Consider the following 19,245-nt stretch of genomic DNA (forward strand, 5'->3'; position numbering starts at 1 on the left):
GCAACCGGGACTAAAGCCAGGAGGAAGATTATAATTCAAGGGTAAAATCTGAACAATACGCCGATTAATTGACCGAAGGCGGTGTATGCAAACGCTTGTTTATAAGTATTCCAAGTTCCAGGGTGTGAATTCGTGAATTCTATGTTACAATTTGATGCGATAGGAACATTAAATATAAAAAAAGCTTTATAATCTAGGTTTACAGAAATGTAATGTGATATTTTTATAAAATTTTCGTTGAATTGTTAGATATAAGATTTTATTATTTTTCCAATAATGCATTCTTTGAATAAATATAGTTTGCTGTGCAGTACTACATACTCTCTTATTTAAATTAATTAAGATTCCAGTTCATAGTTTTAGTTGTCATACTTGAACTTTATAAATGTGTGTAAAAACTGTCTACTCCGTAAACGATAAATGCCATATATGTTAAATGTGACATTCCTGTTATAAATTATACAATAACTCATACTCTTAGACTCAACCAATTAAGATAGCCCATAAAAAGGTTTCACTACAGATTAAGCGTTACTTCAACTTAATGTATGTAATAATTGTTGTATTGATAAGGAAATCTTTGTGAAATACATGTAATATTTTATGAGCGAATAAAATTATTTTACAAAAATGGAACTATTTAAATACTTCATAATAAGTCATAACGAACAAGTCAAAAGTGTCAGGTTTTGCCCAAATAAATTATTAAACCTAAGAATAGAGCGATAATTTCAAGAATGGGTGATCCTCACAGCAAAGACCGTGTCACAACGCTAATCTTACTAACAACGCATCGAAGATGGATATTTACTGTCGAGAGAAAAGTTGTCAGTATATGAACCTTTATTATATTAGTAGGCATCATTTAGCCCAATTAGGCCCGGAAGACTACCGGCTCTGGCTATCCCGTTATATGTATGTTGTATTCAAACGAATTCGTTCGAAGCTCGATTAGTTAAAGTTCGTTGAAAATAAGTACTAAAAAGGTGTAAATAAAACAAATATTATTAAGTAGAATGTTTCTTTCATATATTCCAGTTCCAGTGAATAGCACAAGGTACCCACGTTACCAAACTGTTATTACATTGTACAATTTCTGTTTCCGCTAAACTAAACTTAGGAGTCATTACCACAAATTATTAATATTAACATTAACTACATAGGGATTCTTCACATTTTTTCTTTCATTATATTCTCACGGCACTAACTTTTGCATAACGCCACAGATTATGAAAATATAAAACTGACTAAAGACATTAAAATTGTAACAAATATTACAGTGAAGGTCTGTCTATTTTACATTTAAATAAAAACAAATGCTTTGCGAAGAGTCCATGTAGCAGTACTTAGCATCCCTGACAAAATGCAACTAGACAAAGAATAAAAACAAATCAACTATGTACAAATGCGTAGTCAGATAAAAGTAAATGTATGATAGCGTAACACATTTCCTAGATGTACCACAACACTCCAGAAGATACATGGACTTAGAAACTCGACCTTAATCTATTTTATTGCTCTTTTGGAATGGCTACCTTTTTTAAATATAAATATATATATGTAAATTACTACAATACAATCGACTGATTCAGCAATATTTCCTATTTTATCAAGTCAACAAATTTGTTCAATCCAACAGCAATTATAAAAAAAAATATTTAAAGTCCATATTTACATAAATATTTTGGGATAACGTTCATGCAAAAATAGTATCTTCAGGATGTATTCTATAATTACAACATATTAGTCTTTTTCTTTCTGTGTAAAGTTCGGAATTATTGCAACATTTACGAAGGAATTATTGCAACTTTATAACCTCATCCAGCTGTTTAATAGATTTATGTCATAGTTTATATTTATGACTTTAATTGCTGGGTTTATTTGTCAAGTTTATTAATAATACATTAAAGTTCTGAAAGACCTGCTTGTTGAGGGATTAAAATAATATCCGTTTTCAAGTAAGGCCATTTCTAGAAGTTTGTTTATTTAAACATGAAGGTATTCATCGTCTTAACGTTGATAGAGCACAGGGCAAATTAACTAACTTTATAAATTAGGTAACGAACTTATTACTATTCTCTAATAGGACACTTAACTAAAACTGTTTACAATGCAGTTTTCAAGCTACTTAACATGATAATGTATGCATTAGATTTTGAATTTTCGAATCATTTATTGTTTAATTGAGGTAAGGTACATATTACATGTATAATAAATTTGTTAAATATTTTTCAATATTAAGGTACATAATCTAGGCTACAAATTGTAATTAAAATAGGAAACGATTTTATTTATTTAATAAAATTTTTGATAGGATTGAAAGCAAATAACGTTTGTCCTAATTGTTATTAAACTTAGAATAAAAATAAGCCCTAGGACTATCTGCCAAGCGCAACGTCTTCTCCTTGCCATATTGACTATCAAAGGCTTACCTATTTAATATTATAATACTAGCTATTTACAATAAAGAACAACACAGGTCAGCCTCGGTCAGTGGTGTCTGGAATAATGATGACCACTGCTGTACCTAAAAAAATACAAAAAAAGAAATTACAAATGGTAGACTATGCAAATTCTATAAATTGGAAAATAATATCTGAATGATTCAATAACTCTTTGAAACTTCCTTCTCATTTAAATTTTTAGTTATTAACCATTCAAATTCCTTATATACTGTAAATCAAAACCTCAATCGATCCATTTAGGGGATGCCATTACTTGAATCTCGTTTCTTTTAGTAATTACTTCCAAGACTATTGGCTCTGACTACCCCCCAAGGTAAAAAAAACTTATATGTATGTGTGGAGACCGGTTGGACTATTTATTTGAGCTAACTTTGTTGTGTCATCTGAATAACACAATAAGTGAACAAAGTTATGATCTAGGTATACAATGGAATAGTGAACATACTCCGTTGCCACACTTTGGCGACCAAGCGGTGCTCGGAGGACGTCAGAAAAACCGTAAAAAGTAGAAAATCAAAAACCATAAAATATTGTAATAACTTTGTAAAATATAAAGAGATTCGCCTCCAATCAATGTCCACCTTTTTTAAGTCGGTTTAATTTCGAAAACTTTATCTTAATACACTTAAGAGAAACACTTTCCAAAAAACCGCATGAAACAAAATCGGTTCAGCGAGTTAATCGCGGACAAACATACATACATACAGGATATGTTGTCACATCGCCGACATGTATATAACGATTACGCTTCTAATTTGGTATTTATGACTGTCACACGAAACTCTTAGTACTTAGTTGAATAAAGTGGGTCTTAATGCCGTCGTTAAGTGACCATTTTAAATTTTATTTCGAAGAATTAATGAATGTTGAGAATGAATGGAGTAAAAAAGAAGAAAGAATACCTGTCAATATAGGAATGATTGGAGAGGTAACAATTGAAGAAGTAAAAATGGCAAGCATGAAAAATGAAAAAGCTGTGGGACCTGACGAAATACCAGTGGAAGTATGGAAGTTGCTTAAAATGAATGGGTGGACATGGTTGGCATTGTTTTTCAATAAGTTGTTGCAAGAGGAGGCGATCCCTGACGAATGGTGCACCAGTATTCTGGTACCCATTTTTAAAAATAAGGGTGACGTACAAGACAGCAACAACTACAGAGGAATAAAGCTGATGTCACATAGGTACTATAAAAATTTGGGAAAAGATCATAGAAAGAAGGCTGAGAGTAGAGTGTCAGATTTGCCAAAATCAATTTGGTTTCATGCCTGGTCGAGGAACAACGAATGCGATATTTGCACGACGGCAACTTTGTGAAAAGTATAGAGAAGTTCATAAAAATTTGCATATGGTTATCGTTGACCTCGAGAAGGCTTATGACGCGGGACATTTTATGGTGGGCATTGGAAATGAGCGGAGTACCTTGGAAGTACATACAAATGGTGCGCGTTATGTATGGAAGGTCCAGTACATGCGTTCGGTCTGTAGCAGGTGTTACTGAGCAGTTTAGCGTGGGAGTGGGTCAGCATTAAGGGATCTACTACACCAGGGATCAGCATTAAGTCCCTATTTATTTATCCTCATAATGGATGCGCTAACATCTGACATCCAAGAGGAAGTGCTTTGGTGTATGACGTTCGCGGATGATATTGTTTTGGTTGGAGAAACGGATCTGAAGTGCAAAGCAGACTGGGAAAATGAGAGATTAGAAAACGTAGGTCTAAAGATCAGTAGGACCAAAACAGAACATATGTTTCTCGACATTGGTGGTTCTTCAAATTTCTCCTCAATTGCCTTAAGTGGTTTGACCTTACCAGTCTACTCAAATTTTAAGTTTTTAGGTTCGCTTATACAGGGAGACGACCGGGATGTTACCAACAGAGTAGAGGCAGGATGGGCAAAATGGCGACAAGTAACAGGAGTGACATGCGATCCTCGTATGCCTCTTAAATTAAAAGGGAAAATCTACAAGACTGTCATCAGACCTGTCATGCTGTATGGAGCAGAGTGTTGGGCAACGAAAGCGACGGATGAAAGGAAACGCATGCAAGTGAGATGCGAATGTTACGGTGGATGTGTGGAGTGACAAGAATGGATAAAATACAATAAATAAGAGGAAGTATGAAAGTAGCACCAATAAAAAAGATGAATGGTAATAACCTGGATGGGTACGGACACATCATGAGAAGAGAGGAAAGTCATGTTACTAAAAGAGCCTTAAATATGGAAATGAAAGGTTTAAGAAATAGGGAAGGCCGAAAAAGAGATGGATGGATGGCGTAAAGGATAGTATGAGGAGAAAGGGAGTAACCAGTAGTGTCCGACCGAAGGTCTATTTTTGGCCGAAGCCGAAGCCGATGCCGATTAATCGGCTTTCGCCACAACCTTCGGCCGAAGCCGAAGCCGAAGCCGAAGGTTTATATTCTCTCAGCACTCAGTAATTAATTTTGTTCAATATTGTCTACAAGCTACAATTAATATTAAAATTATTTCAAAACCTCAATATTGAAGGTTTATATATTGACTGTCTCATATAGAAGTTTTTTTTTTTTTTTTTTTTTTTTTTTGGACAAATTACACTGATTGAGTTGAGAAGTTGATGATATATCATATAAAGATGTGCAAGAACTTGTGCGATTAAAGAAGAAAGCATGGCTGGATTTGTTAGCAGCTAAAGCTAACTTAAGAATGCAAGAGGTTATAGATGAAGATGTGAATGAAGCACGTAAGGAATATAAAAAAATGAAAGATTTGGTTAAGAAAGCTGTGATTAGAAAGAAAGAAGAGTATAAAGAGGAATTTGATAAAAGGTTATCAGAAGACTTTCAGTCAAATCTGAAAGTATTCTGGAAATCCGTAAGGTCAGCCCGAGGAAAAACTATAACCAGAGAGCTGACTAGGATCAGATGCCAGGATGGTAGCGTTGTGAAAGAAGAAGAAAGTGTGCTAAAGATATGGAAGGACTATTTTGAGAGTTTATTTGAAAAAAAAGAAAGGAAATAAGAAAGAGTTCTGCTATAGCGAAGAAAAAGAGAATGAGATGGAAGGCGAAATTGAAATGTTCGAAATTGTGGAAGCACTTAAGAGTATGAAAGCGGGTAAGGCTGCTGGGTATGATAGAGGTCGAGATGCTAAAAGCAGGAAAAGGCGTCGTAGCTAGACAGTTGTACTGCCTTTTCAATTTGTGTTGGAGAAGCGGCCGAGTACCAAAAGATTGGTGTAAGGCTGTTATCGTGCCACTTTACAAAGGAAAAGGGTCACAACTGGACTGCAAAAATTATCGTGGTATAAGCCTGCTTAGCGTCGTCGGCAAATTGTATGCTAAGGTATTGATTAAAAGAGTCAGGAATGAAACTGATGGCAAAATATGGGATGCACAAGCGGGATTTCGAAAGGGAATGGAATGTACTGATCAGGTCTTTTCTTTGCGGTGCATAGCCGAAAAGTTTTTGGCCAAGAGTCAAAAAGTCTATTGCACATTCGTGGATTTGGAATAGGCCTATGACAGAGTTGAGAGGAATGAATTGTGGTCAGCACTTTCTATACATGGGGTGAGCAGTCTCTTGATACGAGCACTGAAATCCTTATATGAGGATTCGTGTGCTTGTGTCAGGATAAACGGAGCGCACACTGAGTGGTTTAAGATTGAGAAAGGCGTTAGGCAAGGATGTGTTGCGTCACCGTGGCTGTTCAACTTATTTATGGATAGTTGTTTGACAGATTTGAAAGAGTCTGAAAGTGGATTAAGGATGAATGAGTTACTCGTCAAATGTCTGCTCTATGCCGACGATCAGGTTATACTGGCGTCATCAGCGGAGGAGTTACAGGAGATGGTAAACTGTATGCATGAAGCTTTAAATGAGAAAGGAATGAAAGTGAACGTAAGTAAAACTAAAACACTGGTTTTTGAAATGGAGAATGAAATGGCAGCATGTAATATTTTGATTGGAGGAGAAAAAGTTGAGCAAGTGAAAGAGTTTGTATATCTAGGATCAAAGTTTACATCAGATGGCAAGTGTGATAGTGATATTGAAAGGAGAGTGAACGCGGGGAACTTGGTGAATGGAGCTTTGCATGCCTTTATGAGCAGTCAGAAACTATCCAAAAAGGCTCGGCTGGCTGTGCATAGGGGCGTGTTGGTCCCGACATTAATGTATGGGAGTGAAAGTTGGGTATGGCAAAAGAAGCACGAAAGCAGAATAAATGCAGTGGAAATGAGAGCGTTAAGGAGTATGTTGGGTGTGAAATTGAGTGACCGGATAAGGAACAGCGTGATTAGGGAATGTTGTGATGTGAAAGAAGATGTAGTTACAGGAATAGAAAAGGGTATGTTGAGATGGTTCGGTCATGTGGAGAGGATGAATGAAAACAGGTTCACTAAGCAGATATACAAGGAGAGTGTGGAGGGAAAGGTCGGAGTGGGAAGACCTAGACGAACGTATCTTGATCAAATTAAGGACGTCCTGTTCAGTTCGTTCAATCTCGACGGTCGCTCGGACCTTCGGCGAAACCTTCGGCTTCGGTCGGGTTTTGGGCCGAAGCCGAATGTTTCGCCGAAGGTGGATTTTTGGGCCGAAGGTGGCCGAAGCCGAAGCCGAAGCCGAAGCTTCGGTCGGACACTAGTAACCAGTGAGATGGCAATTGACAGAAGTAATTGGAAAAACTAACATACTGTGCCGACCCCACGTAGAAAGTGGGAAAAGGTAACGACGAAGAAGAATTATGTAATATTTACAAGCTATATGTGATACGATGTATGTTTTTCTTACATACATACATATGGTCACGTCTATATCCCATGCGGGGTAGACAGAGCCAACAGTCTTGAAGACTAAATGGCCACGTTCAGCTTTTTGGCTTAATGATAGAATTGAGATTGAGAATGTTTTTCTTGTGTGCAATAAAGATAATCCATTCCATATTTGAATGTTAACGATTATAACAAGATATCCACATACCTGTTATTGAAGCGTTTGTACTTGTTGTTGTGATGTTTGTTGAAATGATGCGGCGGACGCCTCTCGCCTCGGTATTTGAAGTTGCCTCCCCAGTGAGGCTTATTTTGTTTGTCCTGAAATTAAATAAAATAAATTTCATTAATGAAGCTTACTTTTTTATTTCAACTTCATTACAATAAGATTAAAATCAACATCGAATAAATTAAACAAATTGTTGATATAGAATAGAATATAGATTTATTTTCAAAATTAGAAACAAGGTACATATCACTTATTGACTTTACATCACTTAAATCTACTACCGCTTCCAAAGCGCATGTGAAGAAGAAGCGGCGAAACAAACTGCACTGCAGCATTTTCACCGGACATCAATTTACAAACATAGATCTCTTAAATCTTAATCATGGACAAATGCACATTGTCTAAAAAAAATGAATGATTATATATTCATATTTGATTTTTGATAAACTAATGATTTCAATACGAATATTTCGTCAAATAAATATAGATAACATAAGATATGTACAATACATACTGTATAAATTATGTCAATAAATGTACATGCATTTAAGAGGCCATTATGTCAAGCTCGGGCCACACATGCTTATCATTAAAATAATCCTTTGTGCTGTAATTAGGCTTTCCTGCAAAGCTCATCTTTAATGTACTTTTTGAATTTTCTATCTTTTATTTAAAGAACACTTTTTGGTAATTTTTTATTAAATCTTTAATCAGAAATGATTTCCCTACCTTAGCTGGACCAACAACTTAATGTATAATTTTTCTGCAGTGATTTACGAATCGGGTCCATATGTGAGAATTTAAATTTGGAACTGTTGGAACATCCTAATGTGTTGCAACAAAACACATAATTCTAAAAATTTCAGGATAGTGTGCCTAATTCTCCATCTTATCCTTTACCCAAAATTAAAATTTGCTTTATTGGGACACTTTCAGCGGGATTTTAGTCGATGTTTATAGCACAATATATTAATAGCACATACCTGGAAGGGATTGTATCCGTTCCTACTATTATTGAAGCGGTTGTAATGGTGGAATTTTTTCATCTTCTTGCTTCGGCCGCGATCCATGTCGTCGGTGGACTCCAGCGCACGCTTCCGCTCCTCACGACGTTCTTCAAACACCTGAATAAGAAATGTTCATGTTAAGGTTTCATATGTTTTTTGACATGTTTTCAATGTTGATACTGATTACACTTGTGGCTTGTGGCGACATCTGTAGTCGAAGGTTGATTATAAGTTACTCTGTATTCTACTCCAGTCCCGGGAAAACAAAAATTAATAGATATAGAGCAATTAAAATTTGTACGTTGTATCTTGACACATTCTCAGTCAAACATAAAAGAATAACCAGATAGAGAACTAAAGGTAAGTTACAGGTAGATTTATTCAAAACTGTTACGAGTTGATGGGCTTTGCAAATGCATTATATAGTACTTGGTTTGCCCGCGACTTCGTCCGCGTATTCATTATGAGTCCGCGACGACATACAGACAGTGATCCTCTCTATCAACCCCTTCCACCTTTTTCGCGATAATAGTCTATGTTCTAAAATCTGTTCAGAGTGACAGACAGATTTACTTTCGCATTTAAATATTAGTAGAAATTTAAGTTTTATATTTTACAATGGCACAAATTACACAGATGGGAGATCACCCCAAAGTAAGAAACTCTAGTGCAACTGTAGATATGGAAGTACCTGTCGTGAGAGGACGCTGTGGGAGCCATTCCAACTGGAGACGGGCGCGCCGTAGCCGCGGTGAGACAACGTGTTGAGATGCCGCGCCGCGGGGCCCGGCAACATGGCCGGCCCCGGGGCTGCAGGGGCCTGCAGCGCGGGACCCGCTCCCGGCGCTCCGCCAGCGGTCGGTGAGCTGCGGTCGCTGAGCGGAGACATGCTGCTCACGCTCGTGTTAGGGCTCTGTGAGCTCTCCGCTCGCCGTTCGTCTTTCTCTTTCACCCTTTATCAAGCAATCAATCATTTTATTTGATAAAATCATCTAAACATATGAATAGTATATATGGTTTCGATTGGTCATAGTTATCTCACTTGTGTGTCAAAAGAAAATAGTGCTTTTTTGCAGAAACCATACCTATCACTGCATTTAAGTGCCCTTAAATTATATTACGTAAATTCTTTGCACATTTGGTTATTTGCTTGGTTGCTCCCTTTTAACAATTAAAAAAATACAGGTAGTGATAAGAACTGCAAAAAGGGTGATTTTTTCAGTACTGATAACTGACACTCACGCATCGTTACGAATTTCTATAATAGTAACCGACTACAGCTTGTTAGAGTCTAATATACAGTAAGTGTTCTGAGAGACTCCCAAAATAACTTATTTCGCATTGACCTGGGTTGCTCTTTGAAGGCATTCTCGTGAAGTTTGGAATTTTTGAATTAATAAAAGCACGCAGATAATGTAATATGTATCAGGTTCTGCAGATCTCACTTAGCTTCCTCTTGTTCTGTGATACTCCACCAACGTCGTGGTATTAGGCTTTTCAAGTCATAACTTGCTGTTTATTTTTTTTGTAAAATGTATAGTATTTGCTTTTGTCTATTACTGTTAAATACATAATATTCTCATGTAGTCTGGTATTTGAAAGATTCCAGACATTCCAGATATAAACGTAGATTTTTATTTAGCAGTATATAAATAGTAGCCTTTTAAAAATATAATTTTAGGGTTCTCTTGCCTCTGTTAGTAACTCAGGTTTCACACTGACCTAAATTGCTTTATATTTTGCATCCTCATAAAGTGTGACACTTTTAAAGTAGGCATTGATGTTATCGTAGGATTGTTAAAAGGGCTATCAAGATTTATATCTTTATTAGCAGTCCTGGCAAACGTTGTTTTGCCATATTAACAATTTTTAAGTATTTAATATATATATTTACATTACATATATTTACATCTTTGAATATAAAAATACCTTTTTAATTTATACCGTGACCTAAGTTGCTCTTTGAGAATCATCATGAAGTGTGACAACTTTGTTTACGAACTTGGTGAATTTGCTCTTTTGTGTTAATGATGTTTTAATAAAATAATGGGTTCCAGATAATAAAAACGTTTATTTTGCAAATATCCGATAAGCTGCTCCTTCTGTGATCTACCAACCTAGTGACATTACGCTTATCAAGTTATTTTTCGCCGTTACCCAAGTTGCTCTTGGTGGGGTGGGGTATACGTCAATGAAGTGTGCAAATGTTTTTTTTATAAAATAAAGGGTTCCAGTAAATAAGGACGTTCATTTTGCATATATCCGGTATGTTGCTCAACTTTTAAGATCCTCACTCCTAGGGACATAACGCTTATCAAGTCTCAGTCAAGGCCTTTTTTTTGCAGTTATTCAAGTTGCTCTTTGTTGGGCATACGTCACAGAAGTGTGTAAATGATTTTATTATAAAATTAAGGGTTCCAGATAATAAAGACGTTCATTTTGCAAATATCCGGTAAGCTGCTCCACCTTCTGTGATCCTCCAACCTAGTGACATTACAGTTATCAAGTCTCAGTTAAGGCCTTTTTTTGCAATTACCTAAGTTGTTTTTCGTTGGGCATGCCTCAAAAAAGTGTGTAAATGTTTTTTTTTTTATAAAGTAACGGTTCCAGATAATAAAAAAGTTTATTTTGCAAATATCCGATTAGCTGCTCCTTCTTCTGTGATCTACCAACCTAGTGACATTACGCTTATCAAGTTATTTTTCGCCGTTACCCAAGTTACTCTTGGTGGGGTGGGATATACGTCAATGAAGTGTGCAAATGATTTTTTTATAAAATAAAGGGTTCCAGTTAATAAAGACGTTAATTTTGCATATATCCGGTATGTTGCTCTAACTTTTAAGATCCTCACTCCTAGGGACATTACGCTTATCAAGTCTCAGTCAAGGCCTTTTTTTGCAGTTATTCTAGTTGCTCTTTGTTGGGCATACGTCACAGAAGTGTGTAAATGATTTTATTATAAAATTAAGGGTTCCAGATAATAAAGACGTTCATTTTGCAAATATCCGGTAAGCTGCTCCACCTTCTGTGATCCTCCAACCTAGTGACATTACACTTATCAAGTCTCAGTCAAGGCCTTTTTTTGCAATTACCTTAGTTGTTTTTCGTTGGGCATACCTCAAAGAAGTGTGTAAATGTTTTTTTTTTATAAAGTAAATGTTCCAGATAATAAAAAAGTTTATTTTGCAAATATCCGATTAGCTGCTCCTTCTTCTGTGATCTACCAACCTAGTGACATTACCCTTATCAAGTCATTTTTCGCAGTTACCCAAGTTGCTCTTGGTGGGGTTGGGTATACGTCAATGAAGTGTGTAAATGATTTTTTTATAAAATAAAGGGTTCCAGTTAATAAAGACGTTCATTTTGCAAATATCCGGTAACCACCTTCTGTGATCCTCCAACCTAGTGACATTACACTTATCAAGTCTCAGTCAAGGCCTTTTTTTGCAATTACCTAAGTTGTTTTTCGTTGGGCATACCTCAAAGAAGTGTGTAAATGTTTTTTTTTTTTTTATAAAGTAACGGTTCCAGATAATAAAAAAGTTTATTTTGCAAATATCCGATTAGCTGCTCCTTCTTCTGTGATCTACCGACCTAGTGACATTACGCTTATCAAGTTATTTTTCGCCGTTACCCAAGTTGCTCTTGGTGGGGTGGGATATACGTCAATGAAGTGTGCAAATGATTTTTTTATAAAATAAAGGGTTCCAGTTAATAAAGACGTTCATTTTGCATATATCCGGTATGTTGCTCTAACTTTTCAGATCCTCACTCCTAGGGACATTACGCTTATCAAGTCTCAGTCAAGGCCTTTTTTTGCAGTTATTCAAGTTGCTCTTTGTTGGGCATACGTCACAGAAGTGTGTAAATGATTTTTTATAAAATTAAGGGTTCCAGATAATAAAGACGTTCATTTTGCAAATATCCGGTAAGCTGCTCCTCTTTCTGTGATTTACCAACCTCGTGACATTACGCTTATCAAGTCTCAGTCAAAGCATTTTTCGCAGTTACCCAAGTTGCTCTGGGTTGGGCATACGTCAATGAAGTGTGTTAATGATTTTTTTTTAATAAATGTTTCCAAATTCTCCTCATTGTGACATTACGCTTATCAAGTCTCAGTCAAGGCAATTTTTGCAGTAATCCAAGTTGCTCTTTGTTGGGCATTCGTCAATGAACGTTAATTTTGTAGATATCCGGTAAGCTGCTTCTCCTGTGTTACTCATTCCTAGTGACATTACGCTTATCAAATCTCTATCAAGGCATGTTACCAAGTTGCTCTTTGTTGGGCATACTTCAATGAAGTGTGTTAATGATTTTATGATAAAATAAAGGTAAGGTAAGATAATAAAAACTTTTTGTGACGCCAACCGATTTTGGCTTTTTCTACTTTTTTTCGAATTTTTTTGTATTTTATTTAACGACTTTTTATAGTTATCGCCGTGGATCACCGCTCTGTCACCAAGGTACTATAACTAAAATTTATTTACGTACTAGCGGACCCGACTGACTTCGTTTTGTCAAAAAGATTTGTAATGTAGCGGTAACCTATTTTATAATCCGGGCAAAAAGTTCCGCTGAACTGAACCGTCGCCCTCGTGACAGGGCGGGAACTTTATAAGCAATAAGCTCAAATTGACTCTACGTTTTAGGTAGAAAACGTTTGTATGGGAAAAACAAAAGGCCGGAAATACCATCCTCGAATTTCAACGAACATTTTTTTTTTTAAATTGGCCAAATTGGTCTAGACGTTGTCGATTTGTGCGCTTACTAACACATTTTGCGAATCATTTTTATATTATAGTAGATAGATGACAAAAACTTTAGGTCACACAAACGCTAGTGTCGCGTGATACATGTCCTTCGCTTAGCTCTTTAAACTTTAAATATAATAATTGATGAAATGATAGTGACCTCATTTTAATGGTGTTTGATGAGACAAAAAGCCACAAGATAGTTTATAAATAAACAAACAAAAGAAATTCGAAACAAAGTGTTATGCAGCGAACAAACATCACTTATTTTTATGTGCTGGGGGAGAAAAAGGCAGAAAGTATCTCTTATTATAATGTTATTGTGTTGTGAGTAAGAAGTATGATAAAAGTTTTATAGCAGTGGGACATAAACATCTCAAAATAAGTAAAACAATATTGCAAGTTTAATTGCCATTTATTCGCTTTAACGCATGGACGTATGTACCACTGCTCTTGAGTGAAATTCTTCTAGAAGTGAAGTGATATTATAAAATAATAATTAAATTCTTGCTAGTGTTAATCTCTCTTACATCTGGGATAATACAGGAGCCTGTGGTACACCTTTTGACCATGATCCTGAATTGGGCAAATAAAGTTTTTACATGAAAACAACTGTCTGAACTCACCCATATTGGCACCCATGGTATAAGCTGCACTAGATGAGTGCCTATTCCCTTAGTCGCCTTTTACGACATCCATGGAAAACATACGGAGCGGTCCTATTCTAAAATTCCGGGAACCGCACGGAACAGAAATAAATTATAATAAAATATGATAGGTATACAAAATAATGATATATTTACATATAAATGATACACATACATATAAATGATACACATATAGTATTGACGACTAATTACTCACTTTTTATGAGTAACACCATTGAGACTAGGGCTGAGGAGTGGTCCGTTCTTCTCATTGGACACGGTCCACGTGTGGTGCATCCCCTTAGTGGTAACGACGAGGCCCTGTGGAGATTCGCACCGACTAGGTTTAGGCTTCTGACCATCCTCCGTTGAACTGTCTTTTCTGGTCCTATCCTCATTGAACCGGTCATTATGTTCATCACCACTTGATTCAAAGTCATAGGGGACCAGCTTGGAATGACAATGACCATTTCTCTGAGAGTAATCAGATGGTGAAGAGTCATTCTTATTCATCTGTTCTTCTAATTTCTCTAAGGGTGATTTTGGTATTCTTACTAATTTACTTGTGGTTGCAGACTTCTCTGGGGATTTTGTATTGATGGTAAAAGATCTGAGATCACTGTCACTTTTTATCAGTTTTGATTTCAATTGACCTTCTTCACTATGTTGTCTCTTTAATATGAAACTTATTTTCTTTTCTTCATCAACTCTAAAGCTGGGTTTGTCAAGGCCGTTCAAGATTTTAGGCGCCTGTACCACTTTCTCTACATCGCCATTCTTCTTGACTACCCATGGTTCAGAGTTGGAATTGGCAATATCAGATGACTTATTCAATGTATTATTCAATATTATAGGTTTATTTTCAGATTTGCTAACCTCTGTTGAGTTGCTATTGTTTCCAACAGGTTTTCTTTCATCATTACTATAAATGGTCAATTTAAGTGGATTCTTGTCTCCGTTTAGAATATTATCCGGCAATTGAGGGCCATACACGGTGCTTGATGTGGATGCAGTGGGGATCGTAGTATCGTCTGCTGTGTTATCTCTTTCAAAGAACATTATGTAAGAATTTGTTCCGAGCACGGCCGACAATGGTAATGACCTCACGCTGCTATCGTCAAACTGGTAATAATTACTGTTTGGTGCTTGCCCGATGGCTGTATAATGGCCACAGTTTTGTGAGGGGCCCAAGTGAGTTACCAGACTTACTAGTTTGTATGACTGTAAAATAAAAAAGTGCAGGTTAATTTATGTTCAAATATTTTTGTAAAATTACGGGCAAAACAAGCGAACATAATTTGTTAGAATAGAATAGAATAGAATAGATTTATCAGATCAACTGTATATGATTCATATAGTCACGTCTATATCCCTTGCTGGGTAGACAGAGCCAACATTCTAAAAAGACTGAAAGGCTACATTCAGCTGTAAGGCTTAATGATAGAATTGAGATTATAATTGTGACAGGTTTCTAGCCCATCGTCTTAAAGAAGAACCAAGTTTATAAGGGATAGGTTACCTTAGTGACCGGCTTATCAACGCCCAGCCTAAACCATAAAAGCTACAAACTTTAAATTTGGACATATGATTTGAGTTATCATGTTATACTGTAAGGAAGTATTATTCGACATTCAACCCCAAAAATATAATCCCATGTATTATATTTTTGAGCAATAAATACTTATGCCTTATACCTATTTAGGATTTTTTTTAAATTATTCCATTAATTAATTTTTTTTACTTTTAATTTACACGAACGTTATGACAAAAGCTATTAGAAATATAAATTTCACTAGCATAATATGTCACCACTCGACATATGGTACACAGCACGCTTGGACTATGAATTAGAGTACTCAGGTCAGTGATATTATTTTTATTATTTTTTGATAATTTAAAAGATACCTTCGCTTGCAACATGCTATTTTATCTAGAATTTCCAACGCGAGCAGAGTTCCGCGCAATAGCTAGTAAAATTTATATATAGATAAAAAAACTTACCAAGGGCTGATTATTTTTAGAATACATATATTTATTCAATGTGATTTTCTTTCTAAATTGCACATGTTTGGGAAGTTTCCCGCCAGCTAAAGAAAACCTTTTTAATGCAATGCAGAGCACCATCGGGGCACGTTCTATGAAAAATTGTTTTGTGGCAGAAACCTGAAACCAATATAAAAATAAGATTATAAGATCAATAAAATTAATCTTTAAGAAAAATAAAGATGGTGACTAATTGAAGCAAACTTAAGTTTTTATTTGTTAGACTTAAATATAAGATCGAGATTACAATCAACCAGTCAGTAATTACCTTTTTATGACATGATTCACACTTATATCCTAAATCTTCAAGCCTTTCTCTTGTGAAAAACGAATCTAACGCTTCTTCCAGTGTTGAATGTTTTCTAATGTCCAGTAATAAATCCTGTAACCAAAATTATACAAACATTAAATAATGATTCCCTGTTTTAAATACATTTAAAATAGCAACTGATGTTTTGCGTAAATACAGATACACATTAAGATCTAGAGATATAAATATAAAAATTACCTGGAAATGTTGGTAAGTTGTTGAGAGATGTTGGCATGCTAGGCATCGCACTGTCGACCTCAAATAACCTCCAAGAATTTGGTTTAGTGGAGTTGTCTCTTTACTATATTGATCTAGTTTATCCCCATTAACAAAACGGGACAAGTAACATTTCTCCATTGCTTCAACAAGGTATCTGAAAATTATGAATGAATGTTAGAGATTTAAAATTTAAAAAAATTTCAATTATTTAAAGCAGTCATTTCATTCCATACAATTTGTTAAATTAAGTGAAGAAAATGAGCATATAAATATATATTTAAAAATATTTTAACTCCTTATATACAATGTCTGTTTTAACAATGATTTGTTAAAAATTTGCCTTGAGGAAAGCTTACCTTAAAAATTCATGAGCGTCTTCTTGCCGACCTGGTGTCAAATTCTTACATATGAGTCTTAGCTTAGAGTAAACTTGCCAGGGCTTGATAGGTGCGCCACCACTTTTCTGGGTAGCCATCAGAGTTGCTCGCATCCCACATATCACACATGCTTCTGAAGACAAACATTAAACAATATATAAATAAAAATATTCATAATTAATTATTCAAATTTATACATTTTCCTTTTTAATTTCTTAATTAAATTAAAGTGTGGTTTCCAAAAAGAATAGGACCTCTTTCCCAGGGATGTCATACACGGCGAGTAACCAAACCGAATGGGCGAACAATGTTTATGATGAGACTATGAGTCTAAACAATATTTTCTAAAAAAATCCATTTCATCAAACAAGTAGTGGAACCTTATCTTTGTTCTCTACATACATTTGACCAACAAACAAACTCTTCAGCTTTATGAATATATAGCAAAGTTAACTGATAATATAAATATGAAAATAAGTTTTTGGTTTCATTCTTTAGTTTTTAGTTATTCTTTTCACAGTCAAACTACAGTGGATCCCCGATAATCGGCCCTTGTATAATCCGGCGCCCCCTGTTATCCAACATGTCTTTGAATATGTATAACGTATTTGACATACGCTAATGTAGATAATGCAGGTTTGAACAGTTATAAATTTTTGATGCATTAGTATTGTTTTTCTTAGTTTAATTAAACATAGAATCTTATAATTGTATATGTAATTTGTCTGATTACAAGATAGTATTTTGTTAAAAATAAAACAGACTAAAGGTGGTCTGAGACAGTGTTCTATAATCCAACAAATTCTATAGGCTGTATAATGTTTATCAGATTGCCGGAGGTGCGCTTGTACTACTTTACACACTGTGCTGTTCTGTAGGATAGAAGATGATACATTGTTCAGGATAGAAATTATGCCAGATGCTAATGACACAATGCCAGCTATACCTGCGAAAGTATAGTTCATACAATCACTAGTCATTGGTCGATGGAAAGCTGCACGGTGCCGTTTAATAACACTTTCAATCCAGTCTGTCAAAATCTGTTGTTAACCTTATGTTTTTAGCTTGATGTATTCCGGAAATGGTAAATAAATAAATGTATAATTGTAGAACTTACCTTGTTGATTACATTTTTCTGCATGTGATGTTTCTGACATCAACCAATTTGCCAAGGCAGGCACATGAAATAGAGCTTGTATAGTGGAATTCAAGTAACAAGTATTGCCCACATTTTGCATTCCTGCGCCAGCGGCCCAAGCACTTTGCCATCCTAACTGAACTTTCTCAATAGGAAACAAAATCCTCTTTGGCTTAGGTATTCCTTCATCGCCATTACTACTTGCATCTAAAATTAATAAAAAGTTATGTGAGAATATGTTAACATGAAAAAAGTCCTACAGTAAGATATTAGTTTAAAGAAAACAAACATTAAGGCAACCAAATATTGACAGTGATGTTAAAATATAACCTATAAATTTAATTCTTCTCACATGTACTCAGTTACAATCTTTTAAAATTAAATAATAATTATGATCACCAAAAGGAACTTACCAGGAGATTGATGAGAAGGTGCTCCTTCCTTTTTGAGGATTTTACCCTCAAGCACAGGCTTTTTAGGTCGAATCACCACGTATTTAGACTTTAGCCCGTCAAGTACATTACTTTGGAAATCCCCAGACTCCTCAAAGTCTATTTTAGTAAGAAGTACACTTTTAGCCGATGAATATAGTCTACTGTCTAACAATGATGAGGATTGAGAATCATCTGCAGATAAAGATAAACGCAATGCGCTGGATACTGGGTCGCAAACTGAAGCTGGCATTTTACCTCCAAAACTGTACTATCACTTTAACAAATCACAACATTCTTCATATTACGTTATAAAGTAAGAACTGTTTAAACTTTAGTCACTTAATATAAAAAGGATAACACGATACTAGTGACAAACGTGGATTTCAGTGAATATACAGTAAAAAGGATTCACAAGTAACACGACTTTCACGGCAGACTGATACCCATAAACTAAAAAGACGACAGTCGCCGACTCACGGGCGGTCGGCGTGGGGCGTGGGGTGTATAGAGAAGGAAAGGTTGGAAGTTGGAAGGGATGGACGAGCGACATTTGAGCGAGATAGGTGTAGAAAAAACGAGATGGTATGACACACCTGGATGTCGGCAGTGTTGCCACCCACCTAAGGCTTGTAGCTAGACATATAACAGAAAGTTACTAGATTGGGTATTTTTTTGCAACCTAAAAAGTTGCTAGAAGTAGCTAATCTCCTCAATAAATTTTAAAATGTTAATTCACGAAATAAAACAAAATTAAATCAGATATTCTTTATCAAAATTACACAGTGAATCTATGTAAGGTATATAAAACTAAGTTATTATCAAATTAGGAAGATGTCGAAGTTTGGGAGGCTTCATTTATGGTATCTGCGATTGATTT

General features: G+C 35.5%; 1 protein-coding gene across 1 annotated transcript; it reads right to left on the minus strand.

Moving 5' to 3' along the window:
- Positions 1-1,010: 1,010 nt before the first annotated feature.
- LOC106135053 (ubiquitin carboxyl-terminal hydrolase 36) lies at positions 1,011-18,882 on the minus strand. Its single transcript, XM_013335226.2, has 11 exons — positions 18,348-18,882; positions 17,914-18,141; positions 16,776-16,929; positions 16,399-16,573; positions 16,159-16,272; positions 15,849-16,010; positions 14,065-15,068; positions 9,141-9,402; positions 8,426-8,566; positions 7,422-7,534; positions 1,011-2,527 (listed from the first exon to the last, which is right to left on the minus strand). Exons 1-11 carry the CDS (start codon positions 18,616-18,618, stop codon positions 2,491-2,493), a joined length of 2,661 nt encoding a protein of 886 aa, XP_013190680.2. The 5' UTR covers positions 18,619-18,882; the 3' UTR covers positions 1,011-2,490.
- Between the last annotated feature and the right edge of the window lie 363 nt (positions 18,883-19,245).

This window comes from Amyelois transitella, chromosome 11 (assembly GCF_032362555.1).
Source record: "Amyelois transitella isolate CPQ chromosome 11, ilAmyTran1.1, whole genome shotgun sequence".
Taxonomy (NCBI): Eukaryota; Metazoa; Arthropoda; class Insecta; order Lepidoptera; family Pyralidae; genus Amyelois; species Amyelois transitella.

Bases quoted from the DNA above. Each gene is read 5' to 3' on its own strand.
- LOC106135053 (XM_013335226.2), bottom strand. From the start codon at position 18,618: ATGCCAGCTTCAGTTTGCGACCCAGTATCCAGCGCATTGCGTTTATCT. The intron at 18,142-18,347 runs GTAAGTTCCTTT...TATTAATTTTAG, and splicing joins ACCTTCTCATCAATCTCCTG to ATGCAAGTAGTAATGGCGAT. The intron at 2,528-7,421 runs GTATGTGGATAT...GTATTTTTTTAG, and splicing joins TACAAACGCTTCAATAACAG to GTACAGCAGTGGTCATCATT.